At 38.4% G+C, this 15,430-nt stretch overlaps 2 protein-coding genes across 9 annotated transcripts in view; one reads left to right on the forward strand and one right to left on the reverse strand.

Annotated features, from left to right (window-relative positions):
* LOC117314841 overlaps positions 1-15,430 on the reverse strand; it is a 97,731-nt gene that overhangs the window by 28,868 nt on the left and 53,433 nt on the right. For 5 of the 8 annotated variants that reach the window (XM_033868957.1, XM_033868956.1, XM_033868949.1 and 2 more), the window contains one exon: positions 14,098-14,232. The exons of 1 other annotated variant lie outside the window; for it this stretch is intronic. The gene's annotated coding sequence lies outside the window, so the exon portion shown is untranslated. Of the gene's footprint in view, positions 1-581; positions 934-10,554; positions 10,697-14,097; positions 14,233-15,430 lie in introns of those variants that run through there. 2 more of the 8 variants (XM_033868955.1, XM_033868954.1) reach the window with 2 other exon arrangements.
* On the forward strand, positions 1,557-2,780 carry LOC117344656 (uncharacterized protein PB18E9.04c-like). The gene has a single exon (XM_033907483.1). It carries the CDS (start codon positions 1,557-1,559, stop codon positions 2,778-2,780), a length of 1,224 nt encoding a protein of 407 aa, XP_033763374.1.

A 15,430-nucleotide genomic window follows, 5' to 3' on the forward strand; every position in this document is an offset into this window, starting at 1 on the left:
CACACACCTCCCTGACCTTATAGTCAGGTAAACTACATACAACAAAGTTGTATGTAACCCCTACCCCCTAGACCTTGTAGACAGGTATACCTCATACCCAACCCACATCACAAACTTGTATGTCACTTCCCTCCAGACCTTATAGACAGGAAAACTATATACCACACACTTGTTTGTCACTTAAACCCCCACCCCTGACCTTATAGACAGGTATTAACCACATACCCATTCCATACCACACACTTGTATGTCCCTTTCCCCCAGACTTATAGACAGGTAAACAACATACCACAATCTTGTATGCAACTCCCCCGCCCCGTGACCTTAGACAGGTAAGCTATATACTGCAAGCTTGTGTGTCACTCCCCCCCCCCCCCCCCCCCAAACTTATAGACAGGGTTAATCTTTAACATATCACACACTTGTATGTCACTCCCCCCCCCCCCCCCCCCCCCCCGACCTTATAGACAGGTAACATACTACTAAATACATGTCACAGACCTGTGTATATATAACTTGTATGTCATACACAGGTATCCTATTACATATACCCATTAACTGACACTACATATAGTACATACCATGTTACACTGAAGTAGGCCGATCAGTGCACAAGTAAAAAGTGTACCATGTTGTCATCTATTATAAAAATAGCAAGTTAAAAGTCAGTTGTATGGCCTCAGTAAACCAATCCTACAGACAGTAATACACTAAATGTCAGGCCTCACTTAGCCGTCACTGGTGGCCACTAGGGCGTATCTTCCTGGTGACCACATGTTCCTGGTCCAGCTTGACCATCAGCAGCCCTGAGTAGTGGTCAGTTTCCCAAGGTATCACATCAAACCTAGTTTAACTCCAAGCATTACACTCAAAATACTGTTAACAAATCCTCCGCTCCAGAGAGTTTATGTACCATGTTAATCACTAAAGCTTTCTTTCCAAATGGAGCTATTTCCTGTCTACCCCAGCCCACGTTATGGTTGAGTGAAGGCTAATATAGCATGTACAATCTATTATTTGACTAAATTGTTTGTATGAAATGGCCTTTGGGTTTAAACCAATGAGCTTTGTGTATGGGCATAATGGACGAATAAGCCTCATGAAGCGGGTGGGTGCCAATCTATACGAGTGCACCAGAGCGCAGCCGAGTGACAAGAACGATTAACAGCTTTTCAGAGTCGACTAGGCTGTTTGATATTCATCTAACATATATCAAACATTGATTGTGTTCATATCTCTCCAGGTCACACTCTATCACACACACTCTCTCTATATATACCCCATTATTAGGTTTCTCACCTGAGTGCCAAAGTATACACCTTGTTGGTTACAGACTGTAAACATTACATAATTTTATCTCTCATAAGAGACTTTTAAATTCCATCAACATCTTCTTAATGTCAACAACATCTGTCAAACTGGAATCATTATCATTGACATTAATTTTAATATATTAATTTTTTTTTCACTGAAATATTTCTATCAAAATTATCAGCATCAGATTGAGACATTTTCAGGAAGACTAGACCTGTGAACATTTTTGCCTGTCTGGACCAATGTCTGGACCAACAACAGACCATCTCCACACCAATATACCTCCACCAGTCTGGACCAACAACAGACCGTCTCCACACCAATATACCTCCACCAGTCTGGACCAACAACAGACTGTCTCCACACCAATATACCTCCACCAGTCTGGACCAACAACAGACCGTCTCTACACCAATATACCTCCACCAGTCTGGACCAACAACAGATCATCTCTACACCAATATACCTCCACCAGTCTGGACCAACAACAGACCGTCTCTACACCAATATACCTCCACCAGTCTGGACCAACAACAGACTGTCTCTACACCAATATACCTCCACCAGTCTGGACCAACAACAGACTGTCTCTACCCAACAACAGATCATCTCTACACCAATATACCTCCACCAGTCTGGACCAACAACAGATCGTCTCTACACCAATATACCTCCACCAGTCTGGACCAACAACAGACTGTCTCTACACCAATATACCTCCACCAGTCTGGACCAACAATAGACCGTCTCTACACCAATATACCTCCACCAGTCTGGACCAACAACAGATCATCTCTACACCAATATACCTCCACAAGTCTGGACCAACAACAGACCGTCTCTACACCAATATACCTCCACCGGCCTGGACCAACAACAGACCGTCTCCACACCAATATACCTCCATCAGCCTGGACCAACAACAGACCGTCTCCACACCAAAATACCTCCACCAGTCTGGACCAACAACAGACCGTCTCCACACCAATATACCTCCACCGGCCTGGACCAACAACAGACCGTCTCCACACCAATATACCTCCACCAGCCTGGACCAACAACAGACCGTCTCCACATCAATATACCTCCACCAGTCTGGACCAACAACAGACCGTCTCCACACCAATATACCTCCACCAGCCTGGACCAACAACAGAGCGTCTCCACATCAATATACCTCCACCAGTCTGGACCAACAACAGACTATCTCCACACTAATATACCTCCACCAGTCTGGACCAACAACAGACCATCTCTACACTAATATACCTCCACCAGTCTGGACCAACAACAGACCGTCTCCACACCAATATACCTCCACCAGCCTTGACCAACAACAGACCATCTCCACACCAATATACCTCCACCAGTCTGGACCAACAACAGACCGTCTCTACAGAAATATACCTTCACCAGTCTGGACCAGGCAAAGATACAGGCAAAATATGAAATTCTATCTAACTTGACAATCAATTTTCAATTACATGTTCTACAAATGCAGTGACAAAAGAAGAGATGGCATATCTGAGGTTGTTGACAAGATTGATAATTATGATACTGACAATACTTATGAATGCTGATTGCCAAGCTTAACAACAATTTTATCTTCTTTCAAGATACAAGTTGTGAGCAAGATGTTTTTCATGCTGATAATAGATTGACAAAATTGATTTCTTAACTTTACAAAATACTTATATTTTCCAAAGTTAGCAAACCAGAACCTCTTTTCTTTCTCCTTGACTTGATTATATACATGCAAATACCCTTTGTAAAAGTTTTTTTTTTTTTTTTTAATACACCTGTAATTGAAAACCGACAAACATAACCTTCCCCACATTTGAGAATCTAATTATCATTCATACCATCATGATCCACTGATACAGATACATTGTAATGCCCCTATTCGGGAAAAAGTGTCTTCCCAATCACTTTCCATAAGGCCAGACAGTAACAAGAAAATATCCTGGCCAATTCAATTTACTAGAGACGAATCCAAAGTTACGGTAAATACTGTAGATAGCTAAAGCAGGATTTAGAATGTATCATCCAGTCAAACGGACCCAAAATGATCACATGACTAGCCAACCGGTGACAACCAGACGGAGCAGGTCCACACCAACTTAATTCTGATGAAAGTTTTACACTATCTTGTACTAATTTCACGCATGTTTGTCTATGCAAAATCATGTTTTATGTGGAAAATGAAATTCCAAGTAATTGTTTAGCATTTACAGGCGCATTAAAGATCGTGACCCTGACTGCAACAGAGTTTAAAAAGCACACCCCAATCATAAAGCAGCCATGCATGACGCCAATTTAATGCTAATTTTATGCTCTTTAAAAGGAATTCTATCCTTGTGAAATAAGATTTTTACCTACAGGAATAGATAACAACCAGCAGTATTTTAGATCTAGGGATCTTCTTCGTCTTAATGATCAGTTTGTCACAATGCCCAATTACCTTACTATAGAAATATTTATAATCAATTTCTTCTCTTTCTGAATTTAAAATACTTAATTTTTAGACATCTTTAAGAGAATTTCAATAGGACCACAGAAGTTAGAACGACATATCTTGAACCCTTGGGAAATAATCAATTCATTCTCAAATTAATACAAATTGGGGATTTCAATAGCATGAAAGAAAGTGTCAGATTCTTAAAATTCTGAAATAGGTGTTTTCACAAAAATAACAGATATATACAATGAATATGATGATTTTTTCCCACAAATAATAATTAAATATCAATACCAAAAACGTTCACCTATACAACGGTGAATCGCCATCAGACTGTCTCTACCATTGTCCTAGTATCACCAGTTGTTTTGGTGGACAGCATTGATTATTCTGGTCATAATAGATCAATAAGTATTGTTAAGCTGGACTAATGACTAACCACACCATATGTTTAACATGTGATCTGACAACACAGTAGTACCCATGTTAACAGAATGATGTTGTATCTACCTGACAACACAGTAACCCATGTTAACACAGAATGATGTTGTATCTACCTGACAACACAGTAACCCATGTTAACACAGAATGATGTTGTATCTACCTGACAACACAGTAACCCATGTTCACACAGAATGATGTTGTATCTACCTGACAACACAGTAACCCATGATAACACAGAATGATGTTGTATCTACCTGACAACACAGTAACCCATGTTAACACAGACTGATGTTGTATCTACCTGACAACACAGTAGTACCCATGATAACACAGAATGATGTTGTATCTACCTGACAACACAGTAACCCATGTTAACACAGAATGATGTTGTATCTACCTGACAACACAGTAGTACCCATGTTAACACAGAATGATGTTGTATCTACCTGACAACACAGTAGTACCCATGTTAACAGAATGATGTTGTATCTACCTGACAACACAGTAACCCATGTTAACACAGAATGATGTTGTATCTACCTGACAACACAGTAGTACCCATGTTAACACAGAATGATGTTGTATCTACCTGACAACACAGTAGTACCCATGTTAACACAGACTGATGTTGTATCTACCTGACAACACAGTAACCCAGGTTAACAGAATGATGTTGTATCTACCTGACAACACAGTAACCCATGTTAACACAGAATGATGTTGTATCTACCTGACAACACAGTAACCCATGTTAACACAGAATGATGTTGTATCTACCTGACAACACAGTAACCCATGTTAACAGAATGATGTTGTATCTACCTGACAACACAGTAACCCATGTTAACAGAATGATGTTGTATCTACCCGACAACACAGTAACCCATGTTAACAGAATGATGTTGTATCTACCTGACAACACAGTAACCCATGTTAACACAGAATGATGTTGTATCTACCTGACAACACAGTAACCCATGTTAACACAGAATGATGTTGTATCTACCTGACAACACAGTAACCCATGTTAACACAGAATGATGTTGTATCTACCTGACAACACAGTAGTATCCATGTTAACACAGAATGATGTTGTATCTACCTGACAACACAGTAACCCATGTTAACACAGAATGATGTTGTATCTACCTGACAACACAGTAACCCATGTTAACAGAATGATGTTGTATCTACCTGACAACACAGTAGTACCCATGTTAACAAAGAATGATGTTGTATCTACCTGACAACACAGTAGTACCCATGTTAACACAGAATGATGTTGTATCTACCTGACAACACAGTAGTATCCATGTTAACACAGAATGATGTTGTATCTACCTGACAACACAGTAACCCATGTTAACACAGAATGATGTTGTATCTACCTGACAACACAGTAACCCATGTTAACACAGAATGATGTTGTATCTACCTGACAACACAGTAACCCATGTTAACATAGAATGATGTTGTATCTACCTGACAACACAGTAACCCATGTTAACACAGAATGATGTTGTATCTACCTGACAACACAGTAGTACCATTGTTAACACAGAATGATGTTGTATCTACCTGACAACACAGTAACCCATGTTAACAGAATGATGTTGTATCTACCTGACAACACAGTAGTACCCATGTTAACACAGAATGATGTTGTATCTACCTGACAACACAGTAACCCATGTTAACACAGAATGATGTTGTATCTACCTGACAACACAGTAGTACCATTGTTAACACAGAATGATGTTGTATCTACCTGACAACACAGTAGTACCCATGTTAACAGAATGATGTTGTATCTACCTGACAACACAGTAGTACCCATGTTAACACAGAATGATGTTGTATCTACCTGACAACACAGTAACCCATGTTAACAGAATGATGTTGTATCTACCTGACAACACAGTAACCCATGTTAACACAGAATGATGTTGTATCTACCTGACAACACAGTAGTACCCATGTTAACATAGAATGATGTTGTATCTACCTGACAACACAGTAACCCATGTTAACACAGAATGATGTTGTATCTACCTGACAACACAGTAACCCATGTTAACAGAATGATGTTGTATCTACCTGACAACACAGTAACCCATGTTAACACAGAATGATGTTGTATCTACCTGACAACACAGTAGTACCCATGTTAACACAGAATGATGTTGTATCTACCTGACAACACAGTAGTATCCATGTTAACAGAATGATGTTGTATCTACCTGACAACACAGTAACCCATGTTAACACAGAATGATGTTGTATCTACCTGACAACACAGTAACCCATGTTAACAGAATGATGTTGTATCTACCTGACAACACAGTAGTACCCATGTTAACACAGAATGATGTTGTATCTACCTGACAACACAGTAGTACCCATGTTAACACAGAATGATGTTGTATCTACCTGACAACACAGTAACCCATGTTAACACAGAATGATGTTGTATCTACCTGACAACACAGTAACCCATGTTAACACAGAATGATGTTGTATCTACCTGACAACACAGTAGTACCCATGTTAACACAGAATGATGTTGTATCTACCTGACAACACAGTAGTACCCATGTTAACAGAATGATGTTGTATCTACCTGACAACACAGTAGTACCCATGTTAACAGAATGATGTTGTATCTACCTGACAACAGTAGTACCCCTGTTAACAGAATGATGTTGTATCTACCTGACAACACAGTAACCCATGTTAACACAGAATGATGTTGTATCTACCTGACAACACAGTAACCCATGTTAACACAGAATGATGTTGTATCTACCTGACAACACAGTAACCCATGTTAACAGAATGATGTTGTATCTACCTGACAACACAGTAGTACCCATGTTAACACAGAATGATGTTGTATCTACCTGACAACACAGTAACCCATGTTAACACAGAATGATGTTGTATCTACCTGACAACACAGTAGTACCCATGTTAACACAGAATGATGTTGTATCTACCTGACAACACAGTAACCCATGTTAACACAGAATGATGTTGTATCTACCTGACAACACAGTAACCCATGTTAACAGAATGATGTTGTATCTACCTGACAACACAGTAACCCATGTTAACACAGAATGATGTTGTATCTACCTGACAACACAGTAGTACCCATGTTAACACAGAATGATGTTGTATCTACCTGACAACACAGTAGTATCCATGTTAACAGAATGATGTTGTATCTACCTGACAACACAGTAACCCATGTTAACACAGAATGATGTTGTATCTACCTGACAACACAGTAACCCATGTTAACAGAATGATGTTGTATCTACCTGACAACACAGTAGTACCCATGTTAACACAGAATGATGTTGTATCTACCTGACAACACAGTAACCCATGTTAACACAGAATGATGTTGTATCTACCTGACAACACAGTAACCCATGTTAACAGAATGATGTTGTATCTACCTGACAACACAGTAGTACCCATGTTAACACAGAATGATGTTGTATCTACCTGACAACACAGTAACCCATGTTAACACAGAATGATGTTGTATCTACCCGACAACACAGTAGTACCCATGTTAACACAGAATGATGTTGTATCTACCTGACAACACAGTAACCCATGTTAACACAGAATGATGTTGTATCTACCTGACAACACAGTAACCCATGTTAACACAGAATGATGTTGTATCTACCTGACAACACAGTAGTACCCATGTTAACACAGAATGATGTTGTATCTACCTGACAACACAGTAACCCATGTTAACACAGAATGATGTTGTATCTACCTGACAACACAGTAGTACCCATGTTAACAGAATGATGTTGTATCTACCTGACAACACAGTAGTACCCATGTTAACAGAATGATGTTGTATCTACCTGACAACACAGTAGTACCCCTGTTAACAGAATGATGTTGTATCTACCTGACAACACAGTAACCCATGTTAACACAGAATGATGTTGTATCTACCTGACAACACAGTAACCCATGTTAACACAGAATGATGTTGTATCTACCTGACAACACAGTAACCCATGTTAACAGAATGATGTTGTATCTACCTGACAACACAGTAGTACCCATGTTAACACAGAATGATGTTGTATCTACCTGACAACACAGTAACCCATGTTAACACAGAATGATGTTGTATCTACCTGACAACACAGTAGTACCCATGTTAACACAGAATGATGTTGTATCTACCTGACAACACAGTAACCCATGTTAACAGAATGATGTTGTATCTACCTGACAACACAGTAACCCATGTTAACATAGAATGATGTTGTATCTACCTGACAACACAGTAACCCATGTTAACACAGAATGATGTTGTATCTACCTGACAACACAGTAACCCATGTTAACATAGAATGATGTTGTATCTACCTGACAACACAGTAACCCATGTTAACATAGAATGATGTTGTATCTACCTGACAACACAGTAACCCATGTTAACACAGAATGATGTTGTATCTACCTGACAACACAGTAACCCATGTTAACACAGAATGATGTTGTATCTACCTGACAACACAGTAGTACCCATGTTAACACAGAATGATGTTGTATCTACCTGACAACACAGTAACCCATGTTAACAGAATGATGTTGTATCTACCTGACAACACAGTAGTACCCATGTTAACACAGAATGATGTTGTATCTATCAAAAGGCATATCAATTATACCCACCAGCAATATAATGTCAATTGAATGTCTTATTCATATTTTTTCTTTTCAAATTTACACCAGAAAATATCAGACCAGTGTAAGTTACTTCATAAAAAACCTATAATGACAGAAAATTAGTACGGTTATACAAATACCACGACTTTTCACTGAATTCAAATGCAAGTGTTGGATCTTTTTCTGCATGATTACAAGATTACTAAAAAAGGTTTTAAACTTCCTCGTAAAACAAAATTATCAAGTTATAAAACTTAAAACATTTTTGATATAAAACTTCTGTGTATTATATTATACTTTACTTAACAATTATCACTTCTGGTATCATTTCTACAATTCATTTCATTTATCAAAAAATTCACCTCAGTTGTTTATGAGAATATGTACAAGGTAAATCCTGGAACTCTGAACTTAAAATTGATGTAATCTGTTGGATGTGCTGAGCTTTCTACTTACAACTATATTCCAGGTTTGGTTGAAATAACATTGATATTTCTTGAGAAACTGAGCTGAACACAACACTTCAGATTCCCAGCATCAATGGACCACAAATGATATTCCATAAATGATGTGTCTTCATCGCAGGTGAGACCAAAATTAAAACTTCAGATATTTTAGTATTTTTTTTCACCACTTCAAACAGACAAACTAAGAGGATAAGATAACTAGATTGTAAAGTAACCAAATATATCTAATTATCTATAAAAACAGATCTGTTAGAACTACAGAATAAATCTACAGAAATCACAAATATGAGATTACAATTTCTGATACAATTAAAATCTACAACAGTAATCCCAAAATCTAAAGACTAGAATATTGAGTCTGAAATCTGTTGATTGCATGGCAACGCTTTGTGATCCTAACTACTGGTTGAGATAACTCCAATCTATTACCATTAACTAGTGACTATATGTATCATGAGAAAATGGCTTCCTCGGGATCCTGTGTTATCACAACAATATAAACATTCACCCGTCAAAATACTGTTTGTTATGTAGAAGGTGTGTCGATTGAAGTCACAATTTCTATCAGCTTCCTCTTATACTATCTGTGTTGGTCAATCTTTCTGCCAACTAGTTATATTGTTTTACAAGCCAACCGGAATTATGACCTTCACATGTCATTGCTCAGACACTGAGCTCACCGGTGCACCTGAGACAGGTGAATCCTAATTAACCTGAAGTAAAGCAGCTAATGAGTAACAAAGTCACAAATCAACAGGATTTAACTCAGCTTTGATTTCAGATAAAGCTTGGATAATTTACTTAGGTTAATCATGACATTTATATATACCACTGAATTGGAAGATAAAAATTATATATATTCCACACTTATAAGAAAACAATAGGTATTGCTTTATGAAATGATGCTTGTTTTTCTTTGGAAAAACTTGTCAAGTCCAATTTAGGAAGTAGTACATAACTTATTTCCCTATATAAGAATATTTATTTGAAAATATGAAAACCGACACAGACACAAACTAGCGCTTTCGCTTCCTCACAGCAGACTCTTAAGACTGTTTATTTTTTTTTGATATTTACATATATATATATATACATAAACATTTGAGAAAATATAACTGTTGGGAAATATACCTTTTCATTTCAAAATTAGATAATTACCTGTTCCAAGTATATACCTTCCCCAGTAGTCTTGGAAACCAGCATGTCACACATGAATATAACCTGTTACTGCCAACACTGCAGCATCCCGATTTCTGTCCACGGACCAGATATTACTGGATTAATCACGGGTAACACAAATGCAAGCTCTGTGACACTGGAAGGTTACCCATGATTTTACACTCATCACTTCCTGTTTGGTTGTTAGTTCAATACCTAAACTAACTATGCCCTAATTACCTGAGGTGAGAAATGTCAAAACAAACAGCCAGGTACACAGACTTGTTAATGTTCTGCTCCAGTGAGAATGTTTTCATCTAACATGGTAATTGTAGTGCTGGGCCCTAATTGGGTTCCTGAAAGTTTGGCTAGGAAAGGTGTTCAGGGTCATGAGAGCCTTAATAGGGATCACCTGTGGTCCAGTGTCCATTCAGCTGTGTCTACCATACAGATAGAGCCCACAGTCCAGTGAACAGTCTATTGATTAGACATAGGAAGTGATGGCATGTTCCAGCCCCCTATGGAGAGGGGCAGCAACAAAGGGTCACACCTGGACAGGTGTGATGTGACACCTAACAAGATGTGTACATTAATCATAGTGACTAGCAATATGTCAAATACAACTTCAAAACACATAGAACAAGAATTAGGTCAGGTGCAGCATACTGCATGTAGCCCACAGTACACATCTTCAGTACTAAAGGGCAATAACTCTATATTATTGTGGGGGAAAAAAAACAAATTATAAAACAGACAAGCAAGAGGTATATGGTATTGCATGTAATCTATGCACAATGTGTGACTCATGACTTATTACAGTTGGCACTTGTTAATTAGAGCTCCCTATTTTCACTTCAGTAAGCCAATAGAAGTTGCTTTAAACTAGATTTGTAAGCCGATTGCTAATAACCCCCCCCCCCCCCCCCCCCTCCAACTTTATTTGCAAAATACAGTTTTATAGTACTGACACTGAATTTTTCATACAACAACCCCCCTCCCTAACTATGTGGGTGGGTTGGAGGTGGGGGTATAAGAACCTAGAAAATATTTATTTGACTTAAATTCTAAGTGCAATATAAGTCCTCTGCACTTAACTATTACATCCACCTCAACTGAATATTACAGCAGACACTGTCACAACCATCCCAAGCTATTTTATATATCTATCAGAGTTGTTGAAATTGAGAAAGGATCAAGAAAAAACACTTCTCTGAAAATTTACATGCTACATTGACTTCATGGATCAAACTTCATTTGTTTATTACAAGGAAAACCAGAGTGTCTATGTAACCACTTGACCGAATCTGCATGCTCACGTACAACATATATATACTCAACACAAAATGGGACAAAAGACTCTGTGTGACACTCCACATCGAAGTGTTGGTGATGTAGTATACAAGACATGGACCAGACAATGGATAAACAGAGTGAAAACTCACAATCCTTTCTCTTGACGGAGATATAAACAAAAGTCAAAATATATCCTTGATGTGCAATTCCATGTCTGACACAGGGGCTATAGTTCTGTGTGTGTAATAGTTCTAGGTGTGTAACTTCCCTCGTCTGACAAAGGGCCAATCGTGTAATTTCCCTCGTCTGACACAGAGGCTAGTTCTAGGTGTGTAACATCCCTAGTTTGACACAGGCTATATATAGTCCTTAGTGCTTAGCTTCCCTTAGTCTGACACAGGGGCTTGTTCTGGGTGTGTAATTTAATCCTCTAGTCTGACACAGTGGCTAGTTTTGGGTGTGTAATTTAATCCTCTAGTCTGACACAGGGGCAAGTTCTGCATGGGTGTATAATTTAATCCTCTAGTCTGACACAGGGGCTAGTTCTGTGTGTACAATTTCCCTATTCTCACACAGGGGCAAGTTCTGAGTGTGTAATTTAATCCTCTAGTCTGACACAGGGGCAAATTCTGGGTGTGTAATTTAATCCTCTATTCTGACACAGGGGCAAGTTCTGGGTGTGTAACTTAATATAATCCCTATTCTCACACAGGGGCAAGTTCTAAGTGTGTAATTTAATCCTCTAGTCTGACACAAGGGCAAGTTCTGGGTTTGTAACTTAATCCCTATTCTGACACAGGGGCAAGTTCTGGGTGTGTAACTTAATATAATCCCTATTCTGACACAGGCGCAAGTTCTGGGTGTGTAACTTAATCCCCTAGTCTGACACAGGGGCTATAGTTCTGGGTGTGTAACTGCAATCCCTAGTCTAACACAGGGGCTTGTTATTATTATACAATTCCCCTAGTCTAACCCAGGGGTTTGTTCTTATTATACAATTCCCCTAGTCTGACACAGGGGCTAGTTCTAGGTGTGTAAAATAGTAAAATACAACTGTACAAAGCAGTTTTGATCCTTTTATTCCTCAAATATTGTACCTATTATCAAATTGATGTTTAAAGATGTTAGAATTTTCACAAATACTCAAAATAAGAAATTTACACCCTTGGGTAAGCATTCCAGATACATTTAATTTTAATAATAACATATTTTACTTTGACATACTGTGTACATGTATTGTAACTTATGCACATACACACATTGACATGAAAACAGGTACCAGGATGTGTAATCAAACCGCCCGTGAAGGACACAATCAGGATTACGTAAGTTATGGAAACCTTAAGTTACTCAGCAATTTAACATTGTCAAAATTAGAAAATAGCTCCACCTTATCCTTTCTAAATAACAGACTATATTCCGAGCCCCTTAGTACAATCTACCTGACCACATCATCCGTCATACTGAAACTGTTATCATGGGCCCTTGAAAAGCGTCAAGGATTTGCTCACAGGTCCTGTCACACAGGTATACACTCTACCCAGATACTTCCATTTCTATCCAGACTATATTTGTAGTATTAAACCAGCTAGTATTGAGATATTTTAAATGTATTCAACTATTTTTTTCTACACCAATAAAACACTTCGATAACTATAAAACATTTATGTGCTATGAAATTTAAATGTGTATTGTGCTTGAAGGTATGCCATTTTTTTCCCATAAATCTTCTCAATTGTGCAGTTTATGGTGTCTGACTTCATGACACGGGTCATAAACTGACAGTATGTTCATGCCTTTTTACATCTAACTGCAATTTTTCATCATAACCACTTATCTAAAAACCTAATTATTTATTTTATTATCCTACAAAAAATATCAATAAAATAAATTCTTTAAAAGGGAAATCTTCATAAAATTGAGTATCCTGCAATAGTTTGCTGTTGTCAGTATAGAGGGGTAGATAATCTGAGGTTATATACGCGCCCCCCTGTTCACTCCACAGAATCTAAGATCTATATTGGTGTTGTCTCCTTTACCTAGACATTTCTGAAAAGAATCACTGTCTATCATAACTAAATATGAACACATGAGCAAAATAAAAAAAATGAATACCAAGATTTTTAACTTTCTATACAGACTGTTCAATAGTGGCATTATAGTGCATTGTGTGTTATCTACACATATAAGTGCCATGTCGCACAGCTAATCCTACTTGTTAAATGTTTTGGGCTGTCTTGTTATACATACAAGGTTTTGTAGAGCCTTTCATGTAGTGTATTCACTGTCACAGCCATGCTAAATGATGTTCCGCTCCATGGTATAGGTGTTCCGGTTCAGTGGTCCAGATCTCGGGTGTTCTGGTATAGTGGTCTAGATGTTCACCTTGTAAAGACAAGTACATCCTTTTTCAAATCCTTCACAACATACTTGAACTTTTCTACTTTTTTTTCATATCTAATTCCTCCGTCTGCTGGATAACTTAAGTATTCAGTAGTAAAGCGGATGTAAAACAAACAAGATAGAGTTAGTTGTGGCTCAGTACACTACTAGCCTGAGGGAGGGAAAGAGTTGTGAGAGGAGAAGGGAGTGTTCCTCCTAATAGACCCTTATTTGATTCATACACTGTCTCCCCCTGACACATCCCCTAGAATTCTGCCCCTACCCCCAAAGAACACTACCACTTCCCCTCAGAATACTACCCCACTCCCCAAACTCTGCCCTGTCCCCTCAGTTCAACATGCCCCCTGCTCCTCAACCTCTCTGCCCCCCCCCCCCCCCCCCCCCCCCCCCCAGTGAACACTGCCCTATCCCCTCAGAACATTAGCCCCACCCCTTTAACTCTGCCCTGTCTCCCAAGTTCATGGTCCCCAAGACCTTTGATTCATCCCCTTATACAACTCTGCCTCTCCCCACAGAGCACCACCCAGTCCCCTGTAGAACACTGCTCCCTCCCCTGGACTCAATCTGTCTCCTCCCCAGGGATATTGTTCATCCCCAGTACCCAGTACAGACCAACCACATCATGCTAAGTTATCCCTAATTCATTGACCAGTAATCAATGTTTATCTATAGACATACCTCTCTTTTAACTTGCACCCATCATTTTTGTTAAAAACAGTTTTCACACAATTTTATTTCAACAATGAAATCTCTTGTACACGATTGTCAACATATGTTCTCATACTATAGGCATCATGAAAATCTGCTTCAAATCACTCTCCAGGACCTTGCATATATATTGAAATTTCCCAGCTGAAATAAATTACTATGTAATGAAAAGTCACATTAAAGTTAATATGAAATAATTATGTTATGTTTTGTTATTGCTTAAATAATACAACAAACACCAAATCCCAACACTTCTAAAAGCAACTTAAACCACATCCTGGTGTGGTAGGATGGGGGAGGAAAATAATCTAAAATTATAACACTTATTTATGTGTCAATTAGTGGTAACACCTCTACTTACCCGCATCCTAGAAGAGGTCAAGTGAACAAGAAAAACTTACTGAGATAAGAAACCTTTTGTAAAATACACATTCCCTAGCAGATACTTGTATCACGATACTTGCATCTTAAT

This window comes from Pecten maximus, chromosome 16, assembly GCF_902652985.1.
Source record: "Pecten maximus chromosome 16, xPecMax1.1, whole genome shotgun sequence".
Taxonomy (NCBI): Eukaryota; Metazoa; Mollusca; class Bivalvia; order Pectinida; family Pectinidae; genus Pecten; species Pecten maximus.

Excerpts from the sequence above, each read along its gene's own strand:
- LOC117344656 (XM_033907483.1), top strand. The coding sequence starts at position 1,557 with ATGTCTGGACCAACAACAGACCATCTCCACACCAATATACCTCCACCA.